The sequence below is a fragment of the Aplysia californica genome, unplaced genomic scaffold (assembly GCF_000002075.1).
Source record: "Aplysia californica isolate F4 #8 unplaced genomic scaffold, AplCal3.0 scaffold00001, whole genome shotgun sequence".
Taxonomy (NCBI): domain Eukaryota; kingdom Metazoa; phylum Mollusca; class Gastropoda; order Aplysiida; family Aplysiidae; genus Aplysia; species Aplysia californica.
Genome location: NW_004797271.1, coordinates 1,404,551 through 1,420,278, shown reverse-complemented (window position 1 = coordinate 1,420,278; position 15,728 = coordinate 1,404,551). Strand labels below are relative to the sequence as shown.

Here is a 15,728-nt window from a genome sequence, read left to right as displayed (position 1 = left end):
CCCGTGTGCAAGTTGCGCACGTTAAAGATCCCTTGGTGGTCTAAAATTGATAAGAGTAGGCTTCGGCCGCCACCCGGGAAAAATTAAAAAATTCCTACCAACTGAAAATATTAGTTGTGTCCCGCGAACTCATATGACCTTATGCAGTTGCGAGCGCCGTAAAAACACTTGCCAAAACAAAAAAAAATATAACCATCACTCAAAGGGTAACATATGATATATCAAATTAAAGGAAATTGGATGAGGACTAAATTCCAACAGCAAAAAAAAAATTAATTTTGAACGTAAGAATGCATTACAGGGGTTAGAAATGGCGATGGTGATGAGAAAATTAAATTTTGACGGAAAAAATTACGTTCACCAAACATATGAAAGAAAATCAGCATAGATATCTTATCACATACAGGCCAAGAACATAAATCCATAAATTTCTGAAAGCACAGCTTTTTATTTGAAAGCAACATTTCAATTTTTGTTTGAGTTATAATTTATACTGAGTCCGGTTACATCGTTTCGTTGATGAAAGACCGCAAGAATTAATTCACTCGTTTTTCCCCAAATCCACGCTTAGACAAAGTGAAACTAGATGTTTTCATTTCCAAGTTTCAATAACAATAAAAGGTAATTATAAATGACGGATCATGGTAAAACGAAACAATACTGAGGCACCCTATCACAGCCGATATTTCGGCGATACGCCCACAAGGGGTGTGGACTCGCGCCAATATATCGTCCGGAAAGAGTTAATAGTATCATTATTATTATCATTATTATTATTATAATTATTATCAGTATTATTATTATTAATATTGTCATTATTACTATTGCTACTATTATCATTATTGTTATCTTTATCAATATCATTATTATTATGTTATTTGTCTCCCTCCCTCACCCCCTCAGGAGCGGTGCCCAGCCCCTATCTGTTTGGAACCATTGTGGATGATTCGTGTGCCATGAGTCGCCCCCCTTGCGGCCCCGCAGGAACCTGCTCCTTCTACGACATCGTGCAGATGCGTCTCCACTACCACGGCCTGTCGACGGCAATTAGGGGGGTGGCCGCGCTCCTGTATGTGGTAGCGCTGGTCTTAGCCTGCCGCGAGTCGAGCGTCTATAAGGTCAAAGATGAGGAAAAATCCAGGGGGATATAGACGGCGACGGGAACTAGCGGCATCTTTTTTGGTTTAAAAATATTTTTTAAGCATTTTTTATTTTGAATAAAATTCCGAGGTTTTTTTTTTGTATCTGTAAAGGTGAAGTTCAACATTCTACTGCCGTAAGTTGACAAAATGCTTTTCTAAAAATATTTTGGCGCCAACATTTTTTATTTGCTAAATATGGAAAGCCTGATCAGTTACCCTAATTGTGTGAAAACATTAAAGTGAATCTGTTACTAGTTTTTGAATAAATAAGAATTCAAATTTCGGAAAAAAGCTATTTTTAAATGGTTACTCTTTAAAAAAAAACACTCTTTTTCTCGAAACTGCTGTGAATTTTAAAAAGGCGTTGTGTCAGCTTACAGCAGTATACCCCTGCCCCCACCGCCAAAACTATACGACAAACACCCCCTCCACAGCCCCCCCGCCCTCTCCCCAAGGTAAACAATACCTCTTTATAATCCCAACCCCCCTCCCCGAACACACTAGGAGAACTCCATTAGGCTTCGCTCAGTTAGTATCATGCTGAACCGCTGAGCAGATAGCCAGGGTTCAAAATCCAATCCCAGACTGGGCGTTCTTGAACTCTTTTTTTTTTGGGGGGGGGGGGGGGGTTGGCGGAGTTTTCAAATCTTTCGACCCCCCATTCAGCTCAGTCAGTCCTCCAATCAGAGACGGAGATTTTAAATGCGGAGGTCAGGCCTCGAATATAGCCTAATAGTGTTGATAGGGGCGTTAAACCCGTACACTTACTTACATATATATATACTAAAGCCACAGGATATAACAAATTGTGGGATGGGGAATCGGGTAAAAGTAAATTACAACCTCTCCCCCCCCCGCCCACCTCCTCCCACCTCAACATCTTTTTCACATTATGACGATCACAGCCTATTGTTTATAAGAACATGTTTATTTTGGCTAAAGTAAAGTGTAAACCATTTTCTCCCGTTCCCCCCCCCCCCCTTCCCCTTCCCCACATTTCCCCCCCCACCAACCCCCAACACATTCCTCCTCTCTCCTTATATCCCCCCACCCCCCCCCCCCCCCCCCACCACACACACACACCTACTCCCAATCTCTTTGCACCTCCCACTGATCCCAAATTGAGTCGATAGTGCTGTAAAACACCTACCGTACTCAATCAATCAATCAAACACTGATCCCAGCCTGCTGTTTTTATCAAAGAAAGTAGGCCCTTAGAGGGGTTGTTTTTTGTTTGTTTTTTTGTTTTTGTTATTCTGGATTTTTGCTGATCGGTATTGATGAGAGGGTTGTGACTGACATGACACATATGTGTTGTATGATGTGTCAATGTCTGACACACGTGTGTTATATGTGTCAATGGCTGTGTCAATGACCAACATGACATGACACGTATATATATATGTATGTGTGTTGCGGTGTGTGTGTGTAATGTGTCAATGAAATGACATGACATGACACGTATGTATGTGTGTTGCTGTATGTGTGTGTGTAATGTGTCAATGAATGACATGACATGACACGCATCATATGTATCATGTATGTGTATGGCTGTGTGTGTGTGTGTGTAATGTGTCAATGACCGACATGACATGACACGTGTGTGTATGTGTGTCGCTGTGTGTGTGATGTGTCAATGAATGACATGACATGACACATAAGTATGTGTGTCGCTGAGTGTGTGATGTGTCAATGACTGACATGACATGACACGCATGTATGTGTGTCTCAGTGTGTGTGATGCTGTGTCAATCATTGACATGACACGGTATATGCGTGTTGCTGCCTTAATAACTGACATGTGACATGTGACGCACGTGTGTCAGTGTGTCTATGACACGTGACTTTTTGTTGCCTGAACACATGTGTTGTCAAGCCTACAGGGTGATTGGAGACTAGTCCTGGAGGGTCACAAGAGTGAGAAAGAAGATGAGAAAATGAAATGTATGCATGAAACCGATTTATCGGAACTCGTTTGATTTATCGGAACTCGTTTGATTTATCGGAACTCGTTTGATTTATCGGAACTCGTTTGATTTATCGGAACTCGTTTGATTTATCGGAACTCGTTTGATTTATCGGAACTCGTTTGATTTATCGGAACTCTTTTGCTCGAATAGATCTTCCCAGTTGCTGCCTTTAAACAATTGCCACAAGTTGGCGGGTGTTCTGGTGTGGTTTGCTCCTTCTTTTGTAGGTGGTTGGCGGGTGTTCTGGTGTGGTTTGCTCCTTCTTTTGTAGGTGGTTGGCGGGTGCTCTGGTGTGGTTTGCTCCTTCTTTCCTAATATCAAACATCGATCATCTTTATCTCTCCTTCTTTTGTAGGTGGTTGGCGGGTGCTCTGGTGTGGTTTGCTCCTTCTTTCCTATCAAACATCTATCGTCCTGATCAGATTTCTATCCTCCTTCTGTTTTACATATATGTTACTCTCTTGTAACACCTCTAATCTTTGGCACTTATGTGACCTTATTGAGTTACAAGTGCTGTAAAACACTTACTAATACAAAACCATGTTCCCCCTGTGCTCAATTCACAGGAAACAGGCCAGTCTCCCTGTATTGGGGACCATACGCTTCCATTTCTGTCGGATTTAAGACGGGTTTTTTAAAAACATAAAATGCCAACAAATCAATTTGACTATAGTCTCTTCTTAAGCAGAGAGACTGAAGATGAGAGGTTTTTATGAAAGCTGTGAATGCGGGTACATAGTCTTTTGTTTGTGTGGATTGACCAATGGTTTTGTCTTTTTGTTTTTTTTGTAGAGGATTTTTAGTGAAGAAAATAAAAAAGTTGATGAGTCGCCAGGTTTTTCTGTCCGTGTCTGTGGTCATGAAGATATATTTTGAATAATGGTTGAATTATTGATGTTTGATGAGATGAATAGTGGTTGAATTATTGATGTTTGATGAGATGAATAATGGTTGAATTATTGATGTTTGATGAGATGAATAGTGGTAGAATTATTGATGTTTGATTAAATGAATAGTGGTTGAATTATTGATGTTTGATGAGAAAGTTCTACAGTTGGATGACTTTACTGAGGAGTAGATGAGTTAAGGATGTTTGATGTTTAGAAGAATGATCAGAGAGATAAATGTCAACTGTTAAATGTCTTAGAACAATTGGTTACTTTTAAGGACAAGCGGGCTAACCCAGATTCTGGGGGTTTCCAGAAATCTTGACCTACACCAAAAGTGGGCCTTGCCCTACCTATAGGAGAAGTTTGGTTTCCTTGGTGTGTATATTTGTTTGGTTATAGAGAAAACTCTCCTTGTCTTTTTATGGAAACTGAACCAGGGGCAAAAACTTTACCTTCGATTTTCTCAAAACAGCATTTTTCGGGATACCCCTTGTGCTTTTAAGCGACCAATTTTGAACAATAATTGATCAAAGCATGTCCATCATGATCATGAGATATGCCAGGTATTGATCAAAGACTTTTTGAGAAATTGTGAGTGGTTCTGATGGGTTACTGGCGCCTGTGTGGTGTAGGTGTAGCGGTTAGGTACTTGGCTGTGGCATGCAGGAGACCCAAGTTTGATTCCAGAGTGGCGAGAAATTTTTGACGAGTTCCTCGGGTCTTTCTACTCAGATTTTGTATCCTCTGAGTCGAAGCCAAGCTTGGGTGGGCCCGGACAAGCAGGGGTGGAAGCCCACCTCCTAAATGATCTAAATTGTGTCAAGAGGATTGTAAAAACATTTTTTTTTTAAAAAGAATATTGACAGGTCAGAGAGGTCAAAGGCAGGGGTCGTAGACTTTCTGAGAGGTCAATAGTGGAGATTTATGGACAGCGAGTGACCATGGGTGACAGCTAGAGTATTGTGACCTGGCACTTTGAACCCACTTTTGTGTGTGCGTGTGTGTGTTCCTGGAGTTAAGGTCCTAGTTGTTGGAAATTATGGCTAGATGAACTAGATGTATTTAAATAAGAGCCTATTCTTATAGCAAATTCAATCCTGAACACGCTGATTAAAAAAATTTTCAAATATCTCGAGCAGTTTTAAAGATATAATGCCACACTTTGTAACACGGTATAGAAACAAAAGTTTGGAGGAAAACCAACATTTTTTACCTTTGGTGAAGTACAACATGTTGAAAAAATAATTAGACTAATAAAAACAATTTAAGATTTAAAATATTATAAAAATCCTTTCAGTATATTATCAAGAAATGGTTAAACGTGTGATTTCTGGTGGAACTTAATTTTTGATCTGGTAGATCTACGATTTGTTTGGTTATTTCACCCCGTTGCTCAAAAATAGCTGTGCCGACAACTGGGAGCTTTCTTCAGGCACACCCACTTTTGCCCAGGAGTCCCAACGGTTTGGTCCATGAGGTACACATGTCAATATTTGGGGTTTTTGATACAGGTGAAAAGAGGACGTAATTCCCTTTCATAATTTACACCATTTTCAAATGAACACAAAAATACCAAAGTATTAATAAATGACACAAATGGCATAGGTTCGAGCCTCAGCTCGGTCCGACGTTGTGTCCCTGGGAAAGGCACTTTACACGAATTTCCCACTTGACTCGGTCCTTTCGGAGATGGACGTTAAACTCAGAGGTCCCGCCTCTTAAAATAAATAACTTAACAGTGGTGATTGAGGTGTTAAACTTATACCGCTTCATTTTTTTTTTTCATAAATGGCAGTTCAATATTGGAATTCTTCACTGCTGCAAGACAAATAAATACAAATATCTCCATAACAACAGACACATTTTCTAAAATAGCCGTGAAAAATTGATTTGTGGATGATTTATAATTTTTAAGTTCTGAAAGAGAGTAAAAAAAACATTTTAAAAAACTTGATATTTTTATTATTTTTAGACACGACAAAGTGATTTCGTCAATTTCTATTGTTCAGCGTGATGTAACTTGTGGACAAAACCGTTGGAACGTTTGTGGGTGGTTGGCGGATGCTCTGGTGTGGTTTGCTTCTTCTTTCCTATCAAACATCTATCCTCCTTATCTCCCCTTCTTCTTTTTTATGTTTCTTACTCTCTTGTAACACCTCTAATCTTCTGGCGCTCATATGACCTTATACAGTTGCAAGTGCTGTAAAATCTCTACTAAAACTTGGAATGAATCACATATATATGATTTAGTCAGTCGTTTGACAGTGTCCAAGTCATTTGTATAAACATAGTTCATATTATATGTTTTAGAAAAACTGGGGAAACTCCCAGTTTTTGGGTGTTTTTTTATAGAGTGTGTTCACAACGTTCAATCGTTTTTAACCATTTACGAGGATTTATGAGGGTTTATGAGGATTTATGAGGATTTATGAGGATTTGTGAGGATTTATGAGGATTTGTGAGGATTTGTGAGGATTTGCAGAATTTATGTATGACTATGAGCCTTTTTACCTTGAGGACTAAAATATGTTTGTGTCAAGTGTTCATCTAGTTGTTGCTCCTAGCGTTTCATGATCTTTGTTGTTCCCATCTGCCAATATTCTTTCTACATTTTCTACAAGTAAGATATCAATGGTATGCTACTTCAACCCAAGTTTGCTCAATGCTTACAGCATTTTTATTCTACAACAGACGGAAAAACGCGAACGGTCGAGTCGACTCTGCTTGAGTTGATCTTCAGTTTTTAAGTCGAACTTTTTCTCGGGTCCCAGCCTCTCTTCCTCTTTACAGGTCATCCCAACGGTTAAGTCGAACTTCGGATGAGTTGATCTTTTTTTCATTCCGCTGACAACATTGACTCACCCGTTGTTGACTGTACTTTGCATTCCTTGCCTTACATTTTACATTTTGGAACCCGAAGTTTTTCAATATTTAGACCTGCCAGCCTCCTCTATGATAAAAAATTGGAGTTTCTCTCAGAATCTTCCGTAGAAACTGGGAGGTTTGGGGGGGGATATGAGCTTCCAGTACCCCAGTAGATTCAGAATATGTTATGAACTGATCTGGGTAAATAGCCTACGTGCAAGTAAAAAAGGGTATTTTCACATAATTACAATTACCATAAGTCGAGTCATAGTCGAGTAAATAAATGCAAATTTTAATGAACCTGTTTATTTTCACATCATTTTCAGATAAGTTGTGAACAATTGATGAAAACGGAATTTTTAAAATTTGAAAAAATAAAAAATCAAATTTTACGCAATTCCAGTCAAGGTTCCTCTCAGAGGGGAAAAAAAATCATCGGAGGGCTCCAATTTGATCAGAGTTGTTGGCAGGTGGAAATGTTGTGTCTTGTGACAGTTTTTTCATTTTGCCATGCCGGGATTGTCAGCAAAATTATCATCTGATCTCATCGTGTGACATGATTTACAGCTCACATTACTGCAGCCATACATAGTGTTGAGAGAGAACTGAATATTGACAATAATTGGTGAGGTGTGCTGACAAAATGAGTTACTTCTTGGATTTTAATCTTTTATGGAAATTGATACATGTATCAACTTTACAGGTGGAGTTTGTAGCCTTCAATTTGTAACTTGTCTGGAATAATAAAAGACACGGTAGACTCAAAGAAAATGGTTTCGATTGAAAATTTATTAATCCAACCCCAGTGCCGATTTTCGACATATTTCCATTCTTGGATTGCGAGAAGTAACTTTTTGATTTTGTCAGCAGGCCTCACAAATTTTGCTCCGTGAGCTGGCCCTCCAAATGTCAACAACCGATTAAATCGGTGCAAGTGTCAATCTGTAGTGTGGCAGCCAATTTCATCGGCCATAATTTGAGTTGGTATTTCTCAAATTTCTGTCCTGTTTATCCCAATTTTTTATATCACCAAACATTTCGACTCCTTCACAAAAAATAGCTCTCCGCTACTTCCTATTTCCTTTGTAACTTCTGAAAATGTAGAGGTTTTTTTATACCTCAAATTGCTTGGTCTACCGTTTTCCAACATAACAACACTGGGAAATCTTAATTTCTGAAAATGGAAAGTTTTTTTTACCTCAAATTGCTCGGCTTGCCTGTTTCTTTCCAAGCGTTTTCCAACATAATACTACGATACTACGACTACGTGAAATGTAAACTTCCTGCGTCTCCAAAGCTTTGAGGGCTAGATTTGACCGACATGTGGAGGGCTAGTTTTGACCGACACGTGGAGGGCTAGTTTTGACCGACACGTGGAGGGCTAATTTTGACCGACACTTGGAGGGCTAGATTTGACCGACACTTGGAGGGCTAGTCTAACTTAAGTTTTGACCGACACTTGGAGGGCTAGTCTAACTTAAGTTTTGACCGACACTTGGAGGGCTAGTTTTGACCGACACTTGGAGGGCTAGTCTAACTTAAGTTTTGACCGACACTTGGAGGGCTAGTCTAACTTAAGTTTTGACCGACACTTGGAGGGCTGGTTTTGCTCGTTATGTGAACCAAGTTGCCGTGACAACACCCTGAGTTTATGCATTCCTTTTTCTTGTTTGCTTTGATTGTAGTCTTTTCTTTTACTTGAAATTTTGACAATTTTTAACTCTATATGAATTTGATATATTATTTTAATATTATATATTTATTATATATTATATATAATATATATATATATGATGATGATAAACAGAAATTTGGATCTATTTGTTTGTGTTCTTGGAGAGTTTAAATTTTTATGGAGGTATCAAAGGCTCTGTGTTGGAAATGATCAGTTCTTGTTCTATGTGGCATAGGTGGTCTAGTGGTTAGTCTCACAGACTCGCAACCATAAGATTGTGGGTTTGAATCCCATCAGGGCCCCAACGTTATGTCCTTGGGAATGGCACTTTACTTTACCAGAATTTTCTTCACTTCACCCAGATGGGAATGGGTAGACCTACTACCTCAACCTGGCTGTAGACAGCGAAAGATCTTGTCAGTCTGCATGTAAGTGTTTTGGTGCATGCAATCTGCAAATGTTTCTGAGTGGTCAAGGGTCTGCTGAGATAATAATACACTTTTTGAAATAGTGCATGATAGAGCTTGCTGTAGAGCATGGATATGCGCTATATATATATAAATGAAACTGTTATATATATATATAAATGAAACTGTTATCAGACAGGATTTTTTTTTCTGAGATGTAGATCTAGATCTAGTATCCTGCTCAGTTAGACTGTCCGCGTGGTTTTATGCAAAAAAAATAAAAATTCTGAAATTATGCAAACTGAGCCCAAAAATGTGAAATTATGCGATTCTGTGAATTTTCAAACGAAGAATGATAAAGGAAAATAATCAGAAATTGTGCAAAAAATGATCAAATTTTGCTAAATTATGCGGGGTGCATAACAACATAAAAACCCCGGGTACAGGTTAGAGCTAGTGTTGCTTCCACTCAGGGTCGCAACAGGCAAAGGTGACGCAGCCCACCTCTTAAACGATCTAAATAGTATTCTGGAGTTTTATTTCTTTTAAAGACAGTATATCCAGTTTTGGACAAAACTGAGTTATCAATCAACTCCACCTGATAGTTTAAGACACAGCCCACTTTTCTGTCTTAGTCTAAAAGGGTCGCTTTTAAGGAAAAAAGCGGGCTAACCCAGATTTCGGTGGTTTCCAGAAATCTTTACGTACACCAAAAGTGGGCATTACCCTGCCTATAGGAGAAGTTTGGTTTTATTGGTGTGTATATTTGTTTGGTTATACAGAAAACTCTCCTTGTCTTTTAAAGAAACTGAACAAGGGGCAAAAACTTTGCCTTTGATTTTCTCAAAACAGCATTTTTCGGGATAGCCCCCTTGTGCTTAAAATAAAAGCGACCAAATAAGGCAGGGAAAAGTGTTTTGAAGAATATTATTATATATTTAAAGTCACTAGCTGTTGAGAGTCAAAGATGCTGGGTGTTTTTTAGTTCCCCTGAACATTTTACAAATATATATATATATATCTGTCCCGGTCGTTTTATGCAAGAAAAATTCTTAAATTATGCAAACTGAGCCTAAAAATGTGAAATAATGTAATTCTGTTAATTTTAAAACAAAGAATGATAAAGGAAAATAATCAGAAATTCTGCAAAAAATGATCAAATTTTGCTAAATTATGCGGAGTGCATAATACCATAAGGACAGATTATATATATATATATACATGTACTGTCTTTGAAAACCAAACTCCAGTATTGATGATGGAGACATTGCACATTTTCTGTGCCAGTTTTTGCCGTCAATGGATTCGGTGTCCACTCATGGTTGGTGTGAGGGAAGAGAGCTACTAAAACTAAAATGTCACGCTGCTATGTGCTTTTGTTATGTCGCATTTCACTATGTCAGTAATGTTGTTAGTAGGCCTATGCCTTAGCTACGTCACAGAGCTGTATGTGTCTTTTATATGAGTCGTGCTATGTCACATGTGCTTTTTCTACGTCACTCACACTTCACTATGTGTGCCTTTGCTACTTCACCATATGTGATTTTTGATGTGTAGATCTAATATGTGTCTCGACGCGGTGGAATCAGGCATTCGTCAATTTTGGGCATATATGGGGTTATTCCAGTTATTGGCAACATCTGAAATTAAAGCCTGTTTATTGGCCTCCCTTTTGTTAAGAAAAGATCCATCTACGCTGAATAGAAGTCTAAATATTTGCGATTGAAGGCGATCAGGCTCGCCTGGTTTCAGAGGTAAAAAAATTAAGGAAAAAATAGCTGCCAACGTTTGGTAATTTCCATAGTCTTAGAGTCCTTGGAAACTGAAAATTTACATTTTTTATGCCTCTTACTAATGCATTTTATTTCAGTAAAATTCTCACAAAAATGTGTTTTTGAATGGACATAAAAGGTTATGAGCCAAGAGAAAAGAAAATTAGAGAGAAAAAAATGCCCATCGGCCAAAAAAATGCCGATTTCTTTGATTTCAATATTTTGACGACGAGCGCTTGATTTCACCACGATGCCTCATATATGACGTCTTTATGCTATGTCACACAATGTGTGTGTGTTTGTTCTTTGCAATGTGTTCTTGTGTCCTGCATGTGTCATATATATCAACCGTTGCCTTTACTGTGTCCTTCCTTTGTTGTTCGTATAATTTTTTATCAAATAGATATATATATATATATAGAAGCTATATAATATATATATATACATCATCAATTTTTAAAGAAATGTGGTCGCTGTCAGTCTCAAGAAAAAAAGCACATTTCAAAACTTTTTTAGCTCCCCTTTCTGTAAAACAGAATGCAAAGGGGATAAGCTATTTTCTTGTGCAAACGACATTTCATTATGTATGATATGCTAATTGCTATACTATAATATATATATTATCTTGTTGCTTAACAGGGCAAGCCATTGAAAATCAAGGAAAAGCCTACCGTACTTCTATTTTTGCCTAGATCTTTACCTTCATCGAACTTTACGACTTGCTTACTTCTATATTTATCTAGTTTCGCTTACTTACCTATTTCTTTCACTTTCAAGGAAAATGTTTATTTTTGCTATACGTGTACTTGTATCACCAACTTTCATGAAATATGCATGATGTATATTTTTGCTTGCCCAAGCATTGAATTTCAAGAAGAATTGATATAATATGTATGTATATTTTTGTTATACACGCGTATCATCAAACTTTGTCAAATACTTATCTTTATTACCGAATTTCCCAAAAGCCTTGATGACATCATCCTCCGTCATGTTGAGAGGTGTAACGACAACGAAGATAATGTACGTACGATAATGACTCGAGGAGTAGACGATGATGGATGATTTTTGTTCTGTTTTAACCGTGAAGATTCGTGCATGATAATAACGACATATGTGAGGCAGCGTGGTGGAATCAGGCTCTCGTCAATTTTGGGGCATGTAGAGTTATTGGTATCATCTTAAAGCTTGTTCACTTGTCTTTATTTGGAGGAAAAAAATATCCATTTATCTTGAATACAAGTCGAGATATTTGCGAATGAAGGAGGTGGGGGGTCACCTGGTTTCAGAGGTAAAATACGTGAGAAAATGGCTGCCAAAAGTTAATTATTTCCTAAGCATAAGAGTCCGTGGTAACTGAAAATTTACATTTTTTGTGCCTTCAATCCACGTTTTTCAGTCAAATCCACACAGAAATGAGTTCTTTAATAGGCATGAAAGGTGTTGGGCCAAAACTCCAAAATTCGATAAAATTACTCAAACCTGCAGAAAAATGCAAGTTTCTTCACTTTGATTATTTTGACGAGAGCCTGATTCCACCACGCTGCCTCACAAATTAACGTTGATTTTTGTGCAGACTTTTTGTTCTTGCACAGCTAAAAAAAACATTGTTCAGTTCAGTGTTGTTGTTATGCTCTTACCCTGTTGTAACTGGTGTCTGGAAAATATTTTCCCAAACTGACACCTCCCCCCCCCAAAAAAAAAACCCTAAAAAAACCCAACCTCTTCATTGAAGTGATGAGAGAAGATAAGTGTGTGAACCCAAAGAAGGTACCAAAAGTCGCCACAGAGAATTTGGAGTTTACAGGCTGATAATGACAAAAAATCAATTTTTTGACCAAAATGTGTTTCCATAAAAAAATGGTAGTTCCACCTTTTTTTAACAATGTGATAAAAGGGTTTTCATTGATTTGCCTTCTAAATATTTTATTTTGAATAGTTTTGAGACAAGGGTATTTTTTCAAACTGCTTTTAGAAGGTGTTGACCTCTATTGAAGTTGAAGCATGTTTTCTCTTCCCCGTTATGTTTTACCATTGAATTCTAATCATGATACTGATATCAACTAAAAAATGCCAAATTGGAAATGAATTTTCAATGAAAAAAAAATACCTTACAAACAATTATTGAATCATCGGTTTTTTTTCGAGTTTGTAAGTGTCCTAAATTCAAAAGCTAATTTTCTCAACCCTACCTCACAAAATGTCCAATATCACAAAAACTACTTGAGATATCTCAAAAATTAAAAAACCACTGTGTTCAGCTTTGAATTGTCTTTAGTATGTATAAGTAACAAGGTGCAATCCATAACTCAAAATGGTCAAAATCTGACTTTTGGTACCTTTCTTTGGGCACACACACACTGAAGGTAAACTTACAGTACTTTAAAAAAACATACTTTTAACAGTGTATGCTAACTCCATTTATATTGAAAACCCACAGATCAACCCCGGTAATAATTTTTGAACCCCACCCCCCACCAAAAAAAACCAAAAAACAACCAAAAAACCCCCAAAGAGTTGAGACCTATTTGAGTATTTCTTCCAGTTCCACGGTTAAAGCATCTCATCACGGTTATTTTTGGCCTTCTTCCTAACAGAAGCAGCGTGCCTTCTCAGGTCCAGAACAAAGTTTTACGTATAACAATTCCATGTATTATAAAACAAAAAGTTCACATAACGTATAACATGATGATGATGACAGTCTTTTTATGTACCCTACCTTTTTGTTTTTGTTTTTGTAAGCGCCATAAAGTTTTCCATGTCATGCTCTATTTTATTTTGTGTTGAGAATATGAGAGTAAAAGTAAAAAAGAGATCTTCTAACAACATCTGTCGAAACAGGCAGGAAGTGTCCCTTTTTTTTCCCCCCATTAGAATCCAGAAAAAAATATATATATATGTGAGCCGGTCAGAGGAAACCAGGGATATGACGCGAAACCTCAGAGATTATTATTATATCAGCAAAAATAGTTAGTGAAGTCAATTCTGGTTGATTTTGAGAACAGTTACATGGTATACATGCCAGGGGATCCCCAACCATTCTAGAAAATAGTTCAAGAGCTGTTTCTTGTAAAAATAAAAACCACTTTAAAATAGAACTATCTTTTCCCCACTCCCACCAGGGAAGTGTCTTTAGGCCATTCCCAAAGGGGGAACATTAACAACATGTTCTTGTGCACAGTAGAATGGGCTGAATTATCAATGTCATGCTCGTACTGTACCGGAACAACATAGGGGGGAACTGTTGCTTTTGATCATTTCCTCATCCGTACTATCCTCATTTTTTCCACTACTTTCTTTGGTGCGTTGTCACTGTTGACTTAATCTTTTCTTAACAGTTCCCATTAGCATTCAGATAAAAGCAATAATTGTGTAACTCTTTGAACATAATGATTAGGAAGATCCCTGTGTTGAGAAAAGCACAGAAGTCCAAATGAAAACTTAAAACAACATAATCCTGTTTGACTCAGCCCCACTCACATAACAGGCACCTCTACTGTTGAACCCCACCCCACCCCCCCTACTACTAACTACCACTACCACCACCACTACTACTAACTACCACCATTACTACTAACTACCACCATCACCACTACCACTACTACCTCCACTACTACTACCACAACTACTACTACCACTACAACTACCATCACCACTACGACTACTACTACTACTACTACCATTACTAACATCACCACTACTACCATGGCGTCGGTGGCCTAGAGGTTAGGCTCTCAGATTCGCAACCGTAAGGTCGAGGGTTCGAATCCCTCTCAGGGGCCCTACGTTGTGTCCTTGGGAAAGGCACTTTACACAAATTTTCCTCACTTCACCCAGGTGGGAATGGGTACCCGGCTATAGACAGCGAAAGATCTTGTCAGTTTGTTAGTGTTTGAGCGCTTAGTCAGCTGCTTGCACTGTATATTTCCTGGGACGCTGAGAATGTTTCGGTGTGTTCTGTGGTCTGCTGGGGTAATAATATAGTGTAAAGCGCATAGAGCCTGCTGTTGAGCGGGGACATGCGCTATACAAATGCTATTTATTATTTATTATTTGTTTGTTTTAGTAGAGGTTTTACAGCGTTCGCAACTGCATAAGGTCATATGAGTGCCAGAAGATTAGAGGTGTAAAAAGCGAGTAACAAACATAAAAAAGGGGGAGATAAGGACAATAGATGTTTGATAGGAAAGAAGGAGCAAACCACACCAGAGCACCCACCAACCACCCACTTATTTTTTTATTAATATTACCACCATAAACAACAAACCACAAGCAAAACACATGAAAACCACACAGGGAACAACAAGGTCGACTAGATCTAAGAAAAAACTTTATTGGACAACATTTTATCCACAGCAGACAGACATATCTCCAGCTAACTCCAGTCGCAGTAATTTCTTCCCACACTCATTCACACACAAATCTACACCCAGGATCGCGTTGATTTTCCATCTTTTTTTTTATTGAAAATCAAAAACACCGAAATTGTCAAATCCATTCATCGCATAATCCTGCCGGTCACTGACATTATTACATTTTACATAATTATAGGCGTATGGCTGATCTTCATGAATAATTTACGAGTTTATTTGGCGTCCCATTCTTTCCTCTCTTCCATCTCCTTCATCACTTCATCAATGTAGGGCTGGAGATAGGCTTTGTCCTGGGAGATAAAAAAGGGGAAAAAATAATGATAAAATTCATTAGAATTAGACACATTTATTTAGGGTGGCGCTGGAAAAAGGAGAGAAAGAATATTCATCAGAATTCGACACATTTAGGTTGAGGCCACAAGTTGCAAGCCAGAGCTGAAGCTTTGGGGTGGCCATAGGTCCATAGGTCATGTTTTAAAAAGTTACACAAGAGATTATTAAGTGCATTCCGAAAATGTACAAAGAGAGATTTTTGGAGAACACCACTTGTCAACTACCACCACCACTTCTACTACTTCAGAAGTGGGAGATAGTGGTGGTGGAAGTAGTAGTAGTAGTAGTAGTAGTTGGGGGG

The 15,728-nt window shown here is 38.1% G+C and overlaps 2 protein-coding genes across 2 annotated transcripts in view; one reads left to right on the top strand and one right to left on the bottom strand.

Moving 5' to 3' along the window:
• Nucleotides 1–2,101, top strand: part of LOC101858313 (solute carrier organic anion transporter family member 4C1) — a gene marked incomplete at its 5' end in the record, with an annotated part of 23,959 nt that extends 21,858 nt beyond the window's left edge. Inside the window, 1 exon segment of the mRNA XM_013080181.2 lies at nt 904–2,101. Within this exon segment, the coding sequence (XP_012935635.1) occupies nt 904–1,151 (248 nt within the window).
• A 12,933-nt stretch (nt 2,102–15,034) lies between these two features.
• The window catches only part of LOC101855910 (cytochrome b-c1 complex subunit 7), a 15,459-nt gene continuing 14,765 nt past the window's right edge, over nt 15,035–15,728 (bottom strand). Inside the window, exon 4 of the mRNA XM_005088814.2 lies at nt 15,035–15,384. Within this exon, the coding sequence (XP_005088871.2) occupies nt 15,307–15,384 (78 nt within the window). The 3' untranslated portion in view covers nt 15,035–15,306. The remainder of the gene's footprint in view (nt 15,385–15,728) is intronic.